General features: G+C 48.5%; 1 protein-coding gene across 3 annotated transcripts in view; it reads right to left on the bottom strand.

Annotated features, from left to right (window-relative positions):
* Positions 1-12,695, bottom strand: part of ADAM12 (ADAM metallopeptidase domain 12) — a 178,632-nt gene that overhangs the window by 164,672 nt on the left and 1,265 nt on the right. Inside the window, exon 2 of one of the 3 annotated variants that reach the window (XM_042818661.1) lies at positions 3,665-3,781. The exons of 1 other annotated variant lie outside the window; for it this stretch is intronic. In XM_042818661.1, coding sequence (XP_042674595.1) covers positions 3,665-3,770 — 106 coding nt within the window. In that variant the 5' untranslated portion in view covers positions 3,771-3,781. Of the gene's footprint in view, positions 1-3,664; positions 3,782-11,640; positions 11,682-12,695 lie in introns of those variants that run through there. One more of the 3 variants, XM_042818663.1, reaches the window with a different exon arrangement.

Genomic DNA, 12,695 nt, shown 5'->3' with positions numbered 1-12,695 from the left:
TCACAGAAGCCTTTGGCTTGGCAGGAACCCAAGACCATCGGATGGCTTGGGTTGGAAGGAACCTCAGAGATCACCCAATTCCAACCCTCCAGCAACGGGCAGAGTTGCCCCCCAGCAGATCAGGCCACCCAAGGTCCCATCCAGCCTGGCCTTGAATTCCTCCAGGGTTGGGGCACCCACAGCTTCTCACCTAGTCCAGCTCTGCTGCTGTGTTTTGTTCCTCCAGAAACAACAGGGATTGTCCTCCATACTGCACTGTCCCCTCCATAACCAGCAGCAGCCCTACAGCACACCAATACAAGCCATGTGTTTCAGTTTGCCATAGAGTTGCCCTGGACGCTATACAGGGGCTAAGAGCAGCCTCTGCAGGTGTGACTTAGGCCATGGGCACTGTAAAATGTTGTGCACTTGAATACTGACAAAAGGAAACCCAGCTGGGCTCTGGGAAAGTGCACTGGCAGCGTGAGATGTGTTAAGAGCACAGTGATAAATCTGTCAGGATTAGGATGTGAGAGGTCTGACCAAGGCTGGTTGGAAGACCAAATCGGCTCTCACAAGAATTCAGATTTTTAAAAACAGAATTTCATGATCAAAAGCATCGCTGGCAGCTGACAGTGGAAGCAACAGATAAACATGGAAAGCAGCCCAAAATGGAGCCGTGAGGTTGGGGATGCTCGGTGCGTCTGGATGGCGACCTTCCCAAAAATCTCAAGGAAAGCAAGAGGTGAGAAAACATCAGCAGCAAGCCGGCGGCTCACCAGGGAGCGGAGAGCTAATGATGCGAACACGATGGGAAGAGTGGGCATAATGTCCTCAGCTGGTGTATTTTGGCAGGGATCTACGGAGCCCCACGGGCAGGGCAGCCCGTGCCAGGCTGTCTGCAGGGGAGCAGATAGGGATAATCGTCAGACAAGGAGGTGATTATACACAGACCATAAATATCTGCCGCACGCGCTCAGACAGTGTGAAAAAAGACAGCGTTTGAAATGAGCTCAAAGTATGCGGGAGAGATCAGCCCTGAAGTGAGAGACAGGGAAAGATACCTCTGTAATTTGTTCCTGTTACGGTCAACGCGGTTGAGATCAGCAGCAAAAATACAAGAAATTTGGCAGAAAAGTTATTTTAATGGAAGGTAAAGAATTTTGGATTGCAATTTTAGGATTTTCTCTTTTCCCGCTGCTCTGCCAGCTAATACCCAACACCTTAAAGAGATTTAGGAGGTTTCCCAACATGCACTGATGTGGAGTTTGCCTTCATACACCATCTCTTCCACTGTCTGCAGATACACAAAGACCTCGATTCTGCAAAAGCTTATACAGAGATTGAAATTTAGGCATCTGACTAAACCTATGGGATTAGATCTTATCCTTCTAGATACCCTCCATCAGGATAACAAAGCAGAATCAGCTTTGCTGTCTTGCCGAGGCCAACACTGCAGTTAGCTCTCCATGCTGTCCACGAGGACACTCGAGGCAATAACCACGAGCTGGCAATTTTGGCAGCTGGAAAACACAATTGTGAAGCTGGAATAATTGGAAAAGGAATTCACTCTGAAAGGCGAGGCTACTCTAATTTTTCTAGCTGTAACCCAGTAATTTCTGTCCGAGATTGGAATGGCCACCAGGGCAGCCCCATGGGACTCGTGCCTCTTGCTTTTCCAACAATCATATCTCAAAACTGATTTTGGAGGCATTTCACAAGGGAGACGCTTGTCTTATCACTATTTGTAAGGGACTTCTTTTGCACCTTTGTCTCCAAGCTCGCTGAGGAGCACTGATGGACAAGTCCTGGTCAAGGGTTAAGAAATCCTTTGTCTAAAGGACACAGATGGACAAGTCCAGGCAAGTGCTGGTAAAAGCTGGGGAGATCTTTTGTCTGAAGATTTGCAGGTGTAGGCAACGAGAGAGAGAGATAATTAGCAGCTTAATGGCCGGGAAGCAGCCTTTTGTGCGGGCTTATCTCGAGGGATATAACCATTGCAGGGGTGCTGCTCTTAGCAAAGTGCCTAGGAGTGCCACGTGGGCAGAAGAAGGAGGATAAAAAAGGGATGGGGGATGTCCTGGCAGCACTGCACAGTGCAAACACTGGGTTCGGAGCAGCTGAAGCAGATGTGCAGGGCTGCCAGGTGCCTAGGGGGATGTGAGCCAGCACAGCCAAGGGCACTGTTTGTCACCAGGCAGCCCTGCTGGGCCCAGCAGGTGGCTATGGCTTTCAGCACCTCTGCCACCAAGAAAGCAGTAAGGCTGAAGCAGTTCTCTACTTCCACAAGGGAAAAAAAAAAAAAAAAAAAGAAAGAAGAAAAGTTATGAAGGGAGAGGATGCCTAAATCCAGCTGAGCTGCAACAGTCATTGGACACCACTGCTGCTCAACACCTGCCATCAGGACACGAAACAGATGGACACTTCCCAGAGAGCATCAGTGCAAATGCAACCTTAGAAACTCAGCTCTTTAGGAATCCCATAATGCAGGTCATAGGGTTTCCACACCACTCATCATTTCTCTCTCTCATCTCAGTGCTAGATCCAATCTCAGTGTTAGACACAAGCCACCCACCTCCTTAATTTCCCTTTAATTTCACTGCAGGGTCACCCATTGGGGGTATGCTCATATCTCCATTGTTGTGAGTACACGAAGCAGCCCACCCCAAAGCTCCCAGGCACAGCCAGCTGCACCCTGCAGCAAACTGCTTTGGTGCAAGGTGAGAAATACAAACGGTGAACAGAAGTTCAGTTCCACACCAAGGCAAAGCAAAGCTTCTCGTCCTGTTAATCCATAACATAAATCATAGAATCACATAATCATGAAGATTAGAAAAGACTTCTAGGATCCCCAACCCTAGCCCATCCCCATCACTGCCTACATCCCTCAGTGCCGCATCTCTGCTCCTGAGCACCTCCAGGGATGATGACCTCCCTGCTCCCCAGGCAGCTGTTCCAGTGCCTCACTGTTCTTTTGGAGAAGAAATTACTCCTAATACCCGACCTGACACCCTCCCGGAGCAGCATCAGGCCATCACCTCTCATCCTAAGTAATCAATTAAATGCATTAACTTCCTCTGCCCACCCTGGGATTTCAGGCTGAAGCATCCCCATATCCTTCCCTTAGCAAACACAGTCCCGGGGAAAGTCACCGTGCATAAACGTGGAGACAACCAAACATTTACAGAGCTTAAAGTTACAAAGAACAAAAGTTTGGAGCAACACTCAGAGACCCACGCACAGCTGAGCGCTGCTCCGTGCATTTACGAGAGGATTTCTCCCCTTCTCTCTGCCACAAGAAATCTGCACTGTCAGCTGCGGCTGAACGGCAGGAGGAGGACGGGGCTGCGACCCACGCAGGTCTCCCAGCAGCCGCAGCCCCACTCCCGGCCGTGCTCACACGGGATGAAGCCAAATCCCACCAGTAGGGCAGCTCCTGCCCCGGAGCTGGGCTGGGAAGCACCGAACCCAAACCCGTTCGCTGTTCTGCCTTTCCCCACCCCCTGCCCGGGGCCCGGGGAGCGGAACGGGGAGCGAAGTTGTGGGGGGGAACGCGGGAGTTCCGCACGCACAGCGCCCGGCACCGCGGGGCTCCGGGACGGGGAGCGGCGCCTGGAAATGGAGCTGGGGCTGAGGAAGGGCTGCAAACCCTCCCCGCGTCCGCCTGCGGATCTCGGGGACTTACCTCGCGCTCGGGGTGATGCTAGGAGCAGCGCGCTGAGGCTCAGCAGCAGCACGGAGGGGCGCGGAGCGGGGGAGCGCTGCCGCTCCGCACGGAGACGCTTTGACATCTTAGCCTGGACTGAGGGAGACAAACTTTCATCAGCTGGGGCTGGAGAACAGCCCCATCATATACAGTTACAGAGAGGAGCGAGCCGGGACTCAGGATGTGAGAGATTTCCTGCATGCAGTTAACTCCAAACCCCTCCTGCTCCTGCATCAGCCGCTGATGAGTTGGGCTCTGCTTTCTTAGGAAAAAAAAAAAAAAAAAAAAAAAAAAAAAATTTTTGTTGATTTTTTTTTTTTTTTTTTTTTCCCCTCCGTTTAAAGAGTCCCCCTCTCTCTATTTATTTATTTTTTTTTTTGCAAGGCTAATTCTGTTGACCAAACGAACCGACCGGCCGGGCTGGGCTGCGCTCCCCGCACCGAACAGCTGAGCCCCGCACGCTGCTGGCACCGCCCCCCGCACCGCACCGCAGCTGCCCGGCTTCCCCCGTTCCCCCAGCGCTGTGCTTTAAGTACCCAGCAACACACACGCAGAGCTGCCAGATACATTTGTTCAAATCTTCCTCCTTCAAATGATCGTTACCAACCGGGAGCATAACATAACGGGGATCATCTAATCCTTGGTGTGCCACCAAAGCACACAGAGTGCCCACACACTGCATGCTGCTGCAGAGGAGCAGAAAGTTCCCAGTCCTGCAGACCAACACGGAACTTTATAGTGCAGTTTTATTTTTGGGTCAGTTTTCTCGAGGTTTGGGCACTGATGTTGATTTCTGCCTGTTGATCCCTTATTTCTTCTACATTAAACAACTGGTACAAAGAGGGGTTCAGATTGGATATAAAGAACATATCAGGAACAATTTCTTCTCCAAAAGAGCAATGAGGCGCTGGCACAGCTGCCCAGGGAATGGGGGAGATGCAGATGTTCCAGATCCATTGGGATGTGGCACTGAGGGATGTGGACAATGGGCATGGGAGGTTTAGGTTGGATATTAGGAGGAAGTTTTTCCCCCAGAGGATGGTGAGGCACTGGCACAGGTTGCCCAAAGAGGCTGTGGATGCCCCATCCCTGCAGGCATTCAAGGCCAGGCTGGATGTGGCTCTGGGCAGCCTGGGCTGCTGGTTGGTGACCCGCACACAGCAGGGGTTTGGAACTGGATGAGCATTGTGGTCCTTTTCAACCCAGGCCATCCTGTGACTCTATGATTCTGTGTTTCTATGATGGTATGGATTATTGGAGATCTGAGAGGTCTTTCCAACCCTGATGGCCCTATAGTTCCATGTAGAGACATGGGCAGTGGGCATGGGTTGGACTTGGGGATCTTTTCCAGCTTTAGTGATTCTGTGATTTTATGTACAGCGTTAAGCCCCTAACTGCAAAATGATCCCTGCTTCACCATTATCAATTCCATTTTAGCAGCTAGACTCAGCATGGTTTCATCCCTTACACTAGAAACTAACGATTTCCACTACCCTTCTTATAAGGAGATGCGTCGTCCATACAGCACAGACTTGCAGAAAAGTGGCAGGAAAGCCACCAAGTCATTCTTATGCTTTGAAAGCCTTTTCCTACATTTAAAGAACAAAAACAAAAACTATCAGAGAGAACCAAGGGCTTTTAAATGAAGTTCTGGTAATCCCACATGGCTTTTCACCGAAGTGGCAGTATCTTTATTTTGAATACCAATATTCACTAACAGAGAAACGCGGAGCCAATTATATCTTGGTCATTCACCCAGCATGAATGAAGCAGATATTATCCAGTTCCTCCTCCAAATCATAACAAGGAAGGAACCCTTGCTTGCATCCTACTGCACTAATTTCATGGGGTTCGAGTTGATACGCTGATAGTTCATCACAAAAGGGCCCCAAATGTTTGATGAGCAACAGCCTGAAAGGAACCCTACCGAACTGCGATGGCTCTGGCGAACAACAGTAATGTTCACAGCCTTCTCAGAACCCTTCTGTAAAACACAAAACAAAACCAACCCAACAGGGAAAAGTGAAATTAACCTGCAGTGCCCCTGCTTCACCGCTCTGCACCCAGGAGAGGCCAAGCCTCGACTTTTCCTTTCTCATGTCAAACCACCTCCAACAATTAGTTTTACGAGGCTTGGCTTATCCCCTTCCGAAGAACAAGGGCGAGTTTCCCTGCAGGAAATGAAAATTGCATCCAGGTTGTGGGGCTGCTTCAAAGGGGCACAGCCCCAGCCAGCAGGTCGCTCCCTGCCTCCTGCAGCTTTGTTCTCAGCGTCGCCGGGGGGGGCGCCGCTTCCCAGCTCCTATTTACCTTTGTCTTTTTACTGCTTAGACGTTTTTCTTCTTTTCTTCATCTTTTTTTTTTCCCCCCCTCCTTGTCTTCCTGACTGTACGTATTTTCCTTTACCGTATTTATTTTTCCTTCACTTCAACCCTGTGTAACCATTCTTTCCCACATGCACTCCCCTCGTTGCTGGCTTAGGGCTGTCCCGCTGTAGCAGCAGGGTGTGAACAGCTCAGAGATCTTTTCACTCTGTCTTTACATCCCATCACCAAACTCACAGCCATTTCCCTCTGTTAGGACAAGCAGAGGGTGGCACACACTGCAGCTGTTGCCTCTCAGCCTTAAGGCTTCTACTCCCAACTGTATCGCTTTCCTTTATTCCTCCTTCACTTCCCCCTGGTTGGATATCAGGAACAATTTCGTCTCTGAAACAAACTGCCCAGGGAGCATGGGGTTACCATCCCTGGAGGCATTCAGGAACTTTGGAGATGTGGCACTGAGCAACACGACGATGGGCACAGAGGGATGGGTTGGGGTTGGACTTGGGGATCTGAGAGGGCCTTTTCCTCCCCACTGCTGCTGTGCCACTTGGAAAGGGCAGCTCGGAGGAGCTTCAAGTTCAGCCTGCATCTACATGTGAAAAATGAATCCATGTAAAAAGTCCACTTGATTTTTAACAGCTCACATCTGACTGTATCAGGATGCAGGCAGTTAGCTTGGACTCTGATCATCAGATTACTCGTTCATGCAGAAGCTCTTGTTCACACGGCCCTGGAAAGGTCAGTTCAGAAGAGAGACATATGGAAAAGACAGGTACAGAATAACTTCCCTGGAAACAGCATAACACGAGGATTAGTGCAGACACCAGGAGGTGCACTGAAGGAAGCATCAACTCCCATTGGCAGAAAGAGTTTGGAGAAGGAGTTAGTTGCTGCTGTAGACTCATCTTTTGGATATCCAGGACACCTCACTGTAACTGCAGTATCAAGTGCTATCCAGAAATGCGAGCCTATCTGTTCCCATACGTGCCAAAAGGCACGAAGATTTGCCTGGGCTTAGCCACAGCGATCTGCATTTTTGGGGCCTCCAGGCTGAAGTTTTTGCTTCGTATTGTAAACAAAACAAAACAAAAATAAATTCCTTTTCCCTTTGAAAGCTGCTTGTCCCCCCGCCAGCCGCTGAGACTTTGTGTCTCCAGCCCTCCCTCACTTCATTAACTCTCTGCAGAATCTAGATCCTGCTGAACAGTGACTGCAGGGGCAGATTGCAGCACTCTGTAATTAACAGGCGGAGATGGAGCGTGTTATGGCATGACCCTTCACCACAGAGCTCTGCTGCAGACCTGTCCCACTGCTGGAACAGCACACTCCCAGGAATAGCATCCATCCACTCTGTGGCTCTGGGGTGAAATACTTGCTATGTTACATGGATCTGGATGGGAGAAGTTGCATTCTCTAGATTTCCTGGTCTATGAGGGCAAGTTTCCATTCTGCATATCTCACTGAGTGTGTACACCCCGCTGGGCTGTCATGAGGCCTCAGGCTGTGCAGAGTGCCTGAAGCGAGGTGTTAAGCCCATGATATGCAGTGCAAGCTCAGCAAGCTTACCCCTGTGCTATCAATAGATATGCCCCTCCCTTCCTTCCCCTTTGCAGCTCCCTGCTTTGCTCACAGCCTTATCCACGTCCTGTCCCAAAAGTCCCATGATGCTGAATTCACCCACCATTGCTCTGACCTCTGAGCAGAGGCAGAACCACCCCAGCACCCCACTGCTATCACTGCCCCGTACCCCAGTCTCCAGCACCCAGCTGGTGTCCCTAATTCCACGCAGAGTCTCCTTGGTTGCACATATGCAAGAAATGCTTACAAAGTTGAGTTTGGTTGAGTGGAGCTTGCTTCTTTATGAGATGTCCTTGGGAGCACTGGAAGGAGCACAGCCCTTGTAGGGAGCCAAGGATGGTTGCATCCCATGGACAGATTGTAATGCTGAATTCATAGAATCACAGAATCATTAAGGCTAGAAAAGACCTCTCGGATCCCCAACCCCAACCCCAGTCCGCCCCCACTATGCTCACTGCCCACATCCCTCAGTGCCACATCCCCATGGCTCTGGAACACCTCCAGGTCGGTGATCCCCCTGCTCCCAGGACATCTGTGCCACTGCATCACATCATTCACTGCAGAGCCCCTGAGCTGAAAGGTTTTCAAGTACATTTCTTTTTAGATAACAAAGACACTAAACCGTGTCTCACCTTGCCTGAAAGATAAAGCATTATAAAATTATATCCTTCTATGGAGAAAGGCCGAGGGAGCTGGGAGTGTTCAACCTGGGTAAGTGGAGGCTCTGTGGAGACCTCATAGCCGCCTTCCAGTACTTAAAAGGAGCTTACAAGCAGGATGGGGACCAGTACCCTACACAGTCCGACAGCAATTGGGCACAGGAGAATGGTTTTAAATGAAAAGAAGGGAGTTTTAGGTTAAATGCCAGGTGGAAATTTTTCACTTGGAGGTCAGTGAGGTGCTGACACTGCTGCCCAGAGCTGTGGTGTCCACCCCTGAAGGTGCTCATGGCCACAGATGGGTTCTGTGCAGCCTGAGCTGGGCAGCCAGCCCACAGCAGGCGTGGGAAGTGGATGAGCTTTAAGGTCCCTTCCAACTAAAGCCATAATGGGATTGATATTCAAGTATCACAGGAGGGACAGAGGCTGGGGCATGAGCACATCACCCTCCTGCCTTTTCCCATTCCTCTGCAACACCGTGTTGAAAAATAGCTTCTTCCCTCCAGCAAAGCAGGGGAGGAGAGTCAGCTGTAGTGCTGATTAAGCTCTCTATAGCTTTATAGGGAAACTACACAGCCTGTTGCAGCCTGCTGTAACAGGGCCGAGGGTGAAAAAGCCATGAGGAGCTCATGCAAGGGCAAACAAAGAAACCCACCGCTCCAAGAATACAGGACCTTCACCACAGCAACAGCAACCCCCTGAATTCTTCGGCAGTTAAAACACAAAGACCCAAACCTCATGCTCTCCCTTGTTACATTCTTTTCCTGTAGCATAAACCCTCGGTCATGCAAACACAGAACTCTGAGAGCAGCCCCCCCCAGCTGCAGAGCCTTCCTGTGTCCCTCCTCTCATCTCCATGAATCAGAGCCAGGCTCCGGTGTGGCTGTGCAGCCCCAAAGCACTGCGTGTCCTTGGGGTGCTGCCACGTTCCTGCCCAGTACCATTGCGGGCAGTGGTGACCATACTCCACAAAGCCCAAAGCAGAGGGATGTAGCCTTGCATCTTTGGCACCCTGCGTCCTCTCCCAGAGAAGCCAGACAGCTCCCTGCTTTTTCCATGGTGCAAGAAGCATCATTTTAAGCTTTGCTACTCATTTTAGCAGTCGCGGTGAGAAGTGCTGGCTCTGCAGTGGGATCATAGAATCACAGAATGGCCTGGGTTGAAAAGGACCACAATGATCATCTAGTTTCAACCCCCCTGCTATGTGCTGGGTTGCCAACCACCAGACCAGGCTGCCCAGAGCCACATCCAGCCTGGATCCTTGTATCAGACAGAGCAGACTGGGAGCAGGATGGTTTCCTGTGGTACAAACCCTTTAAATACAACATCTTGCTAAATAAGCTTTTTCTGACTCCAGACCAGACTTGGAGAACAAACGCTTTGATCCATTGCTACAGATTTCAGTGTCTCCCTGAAAACAAAAGGAAAAGAATCCCACAGATTTTTACACGTCTCACATGAGGACAGTATTCAACTCAGACCAAAATTATGAAGTCATATATTTTTAGCATTCCTGTCTAGCCACAAAACAATGCAACATCCATCATCATAAATGCTGGGGCAGTAAATGAGAAGGACAGTGTATTTTTGGATGTTTTTAAAGAAAGAAGTGTTTCTAATGGGAAATCAGAGATAAATCATTAAAAAGTACTGAGGTATGCATCCTGGCAGAGTGAAATCAATTAGCTCCTAATCTCATATTTTTTAGGAATGGAAGAGTGATTCTCTGATTGTTACATCCTGATGCAAAACTTCTACTTGCTTCAGCTCACAAACACAGAGAGTGAAATCTCAGAACTAAAACAAATAGAAGCAAATGTTGGTTTTGGAACATCAGCTAATAGTATTAAATGGAACAGCCAGCCCATAATTATATATCTTTCATGCAGTTTAGCTTATGCCATTACATAATTAAATTTAGACCAACGAGCCCTCAAAGTTATCTTTTTCCATAATAACAAACACAAAAATTATATATGTGCTCCCAGTAGCATTACAAGTTAAGTATATACTTGGTGACACTTTGCAGTAAGTGGGCATTCATTACCAGTGCCTCTGGTATTCACTGCAATAACATTAGTCACAAAGAACCCACGTGGATCTAATGTGTGGTGAATCTCTCTGTAAATCAGATTGCAGAATAATGGGGAATTCTCTCTCTGGGACATCACTGCAGGGCTGAAGGCAGCACAGGTGCTCAGGGCAGGCTGCTCTGTTGCTCTGCCTTGCTGCCATGACAAACCTTAAACTCAGCATGGATCCACAGAGCAGAGCATCCTTTCCTCATCGTTCCTTCCCCCCAGATCCCAACCTGTCATTCAGCCACATTCTGCAGTGACACAACTTCAGAGGATATCCTGGTTGTAAAAGCTGTTCCCAGTATGTGTGTGTTTGTTGTTGTTGTGTTGTTTGAACTCCCTGGCCACAGTTACACGTTATAATTCATTGAAATGATTGCTGAGTGAACTGGCCCTCAGACACCACTACCAGATAAGCATGGGATTGAGTTCAGGAAGACACCAATCCCATGAGAGACACACAATATCCTGAGTTGGAAGGGACTCATAAGGATCACAGAGTCCAACTCAAGTTTGATCACAAACTTTACCAAATCAGAGAGCCATATCATTACTTGGGTTGGAAAGGACCTCAAAGATCATCCAGTTCCGACCCCCACTGTGGGCAGTGCTGCCAACCACTGAGACTCACACCAGATCCAGGGCCCCATCCCACCTAACACTCATCATGTCATCCCAGAAGGAGATACGAGGACCTCCCTTCTTTTAGGGAACCAGAAGCTCTAGAAAGCACAAAAACATCAGATAGAATGGGAAATCTCCACGTTTCTCAGGAACAGCTTCATGAACTGCAAAAGCTTCTCCTTTTCAAGCATGTTAGATAGTGTTTTATCAGACAGCCCAAGCGAGAAGATGAAGCTAAAATACATCTAACAGACACTGTCATTTCCTATTTGGGGTTTCTAAAGCAACATGCAGACCTGTAGTTACTCTAGAACCACACATAGCTATGTGTAATGTGCGTTTGCATGAGGATCTTCCTATCATTCTATGTGAATGACCCTCTAGCCATTGTAGGATACTACAGAAGGTAAAAGTAGTCAGAACAAAGCCCACAAATAGATCACTGTGACCAGTTCCTAAAAAACTCTCTCCAGTTAGGGAATCTCTTTCTTACTCCTACCTACACAACGTGAACCTCAAGCACTTTATTCTACTTTTCCTATTTACTAGTTTTATCTAATTGTGTGTTCTGTGAGCACATTTGTGCCGTTTCTTCTCTTTTTTTAATCATTCTGCAGCTGCCAGAGAGATGATACACCTCATTATCTTGTTCTGTGGGTCATCTAAAATGGATAGTAAGTAATTCTACCTACCTCCTACAGCTTTGGGAAGGAGCCAAGGAGAACTAGGATAAGATGCCTGATAAAATTTAAAAAAAAAAAAAAAATTAAAAAAATTAGAATGCTTTTTATTTCCAACATAGAAATGTGTTTTCATTTGGCGTGCTGCTTTTGGCAGGTCTGTCATAACCAAACAGACTGTTAGAGGAAAAAACAGGACCTCCCCAAACACTCCCAGTTAGCTCAGTTGGGAAACAAGTTTCACTTCCAGAGGCAAACTCACACCATGCCCCTACCAGCAGGCAGACAGCACTGCTCAGCAAGCAGCGCGGGCTCCTCTCTGAGCAAGGACCTGGGGAAGGGATTGCTGTCATTTTTGTTCTCTGTGGAAGGTATGTCAAAGCAGTGTGGGAAGTATTTTCATCCCTATACTGACTTTCTCTACCTGCAGTATATTCCAGTGCCTTATTTTATCCTAATTTTTCTTATGCTGTGGTGTCCTTCTTGCATTTAATTTGTGGCACCGCTTTTCTAATTGTCCTTTATTAAGAAGTTTGCAAATTGGGAATGCTGGGACCTCACAGCCCCACTGCCTGGTGCTGTGCAATGGGGATGGCAGCAGGAGAACACGAGGAGGGCATCTCCCCAGCATCCAACCCACAGCCCTGCTCAGCAAGAAGCACACTGAGAAACAAACTACACAGGCTGAAGATGTATGAGATATAACCCTATGGAACAACCCCATGCTCTGCCAGTGAACAAGAGACCAGTCAGTGCTCCTGGAAAGACAATCAGCCACCCATTATGCACACAGGCATTTCTGCCCCCAAAGTCAAAGGAGCAAACATCTCTGCAGAAGAAGCAAGATGGGGTATTTTTTGCCATGAAGCTTGTGCTGTGAAAGATGTATTGGGAATGGATTCCTCCAGAGAGAGCTGCCAGAAATTTTATCCCTGCTTTCCTGTGCTGTTTTCCTAGTAAATCAGCCCTCTCACAAAAAGCATTACACTGACATGGCCAATCTCAGATCCTAAGTAACAAAACTCCAAGCAAATCTTACCACTCTCCTATCTGACCAGCTGAGTACA

The sequence above is a fragment of the Centrocercus urophasianus genome, unplaced genomic scaffold (genome assembly GCF_019232065.1).
Source record: "Centrocercus urophasianus isolate 14NV4802_14NV808 unplaced genomic scaffold, USGS_Curo_1.0 seq_17, whole genome shotgun sequence".
In the NCBI taxonomy this organism is placed as follows: Eukaryota; Metazoa; Chordata; class Aves; order Galliformes; family Phasianidae; genus Centrocercus; species Centrocercus urophasianus.
This window is presented reverse-complemented; position numbering and strand designations above follow the sequence as displayed.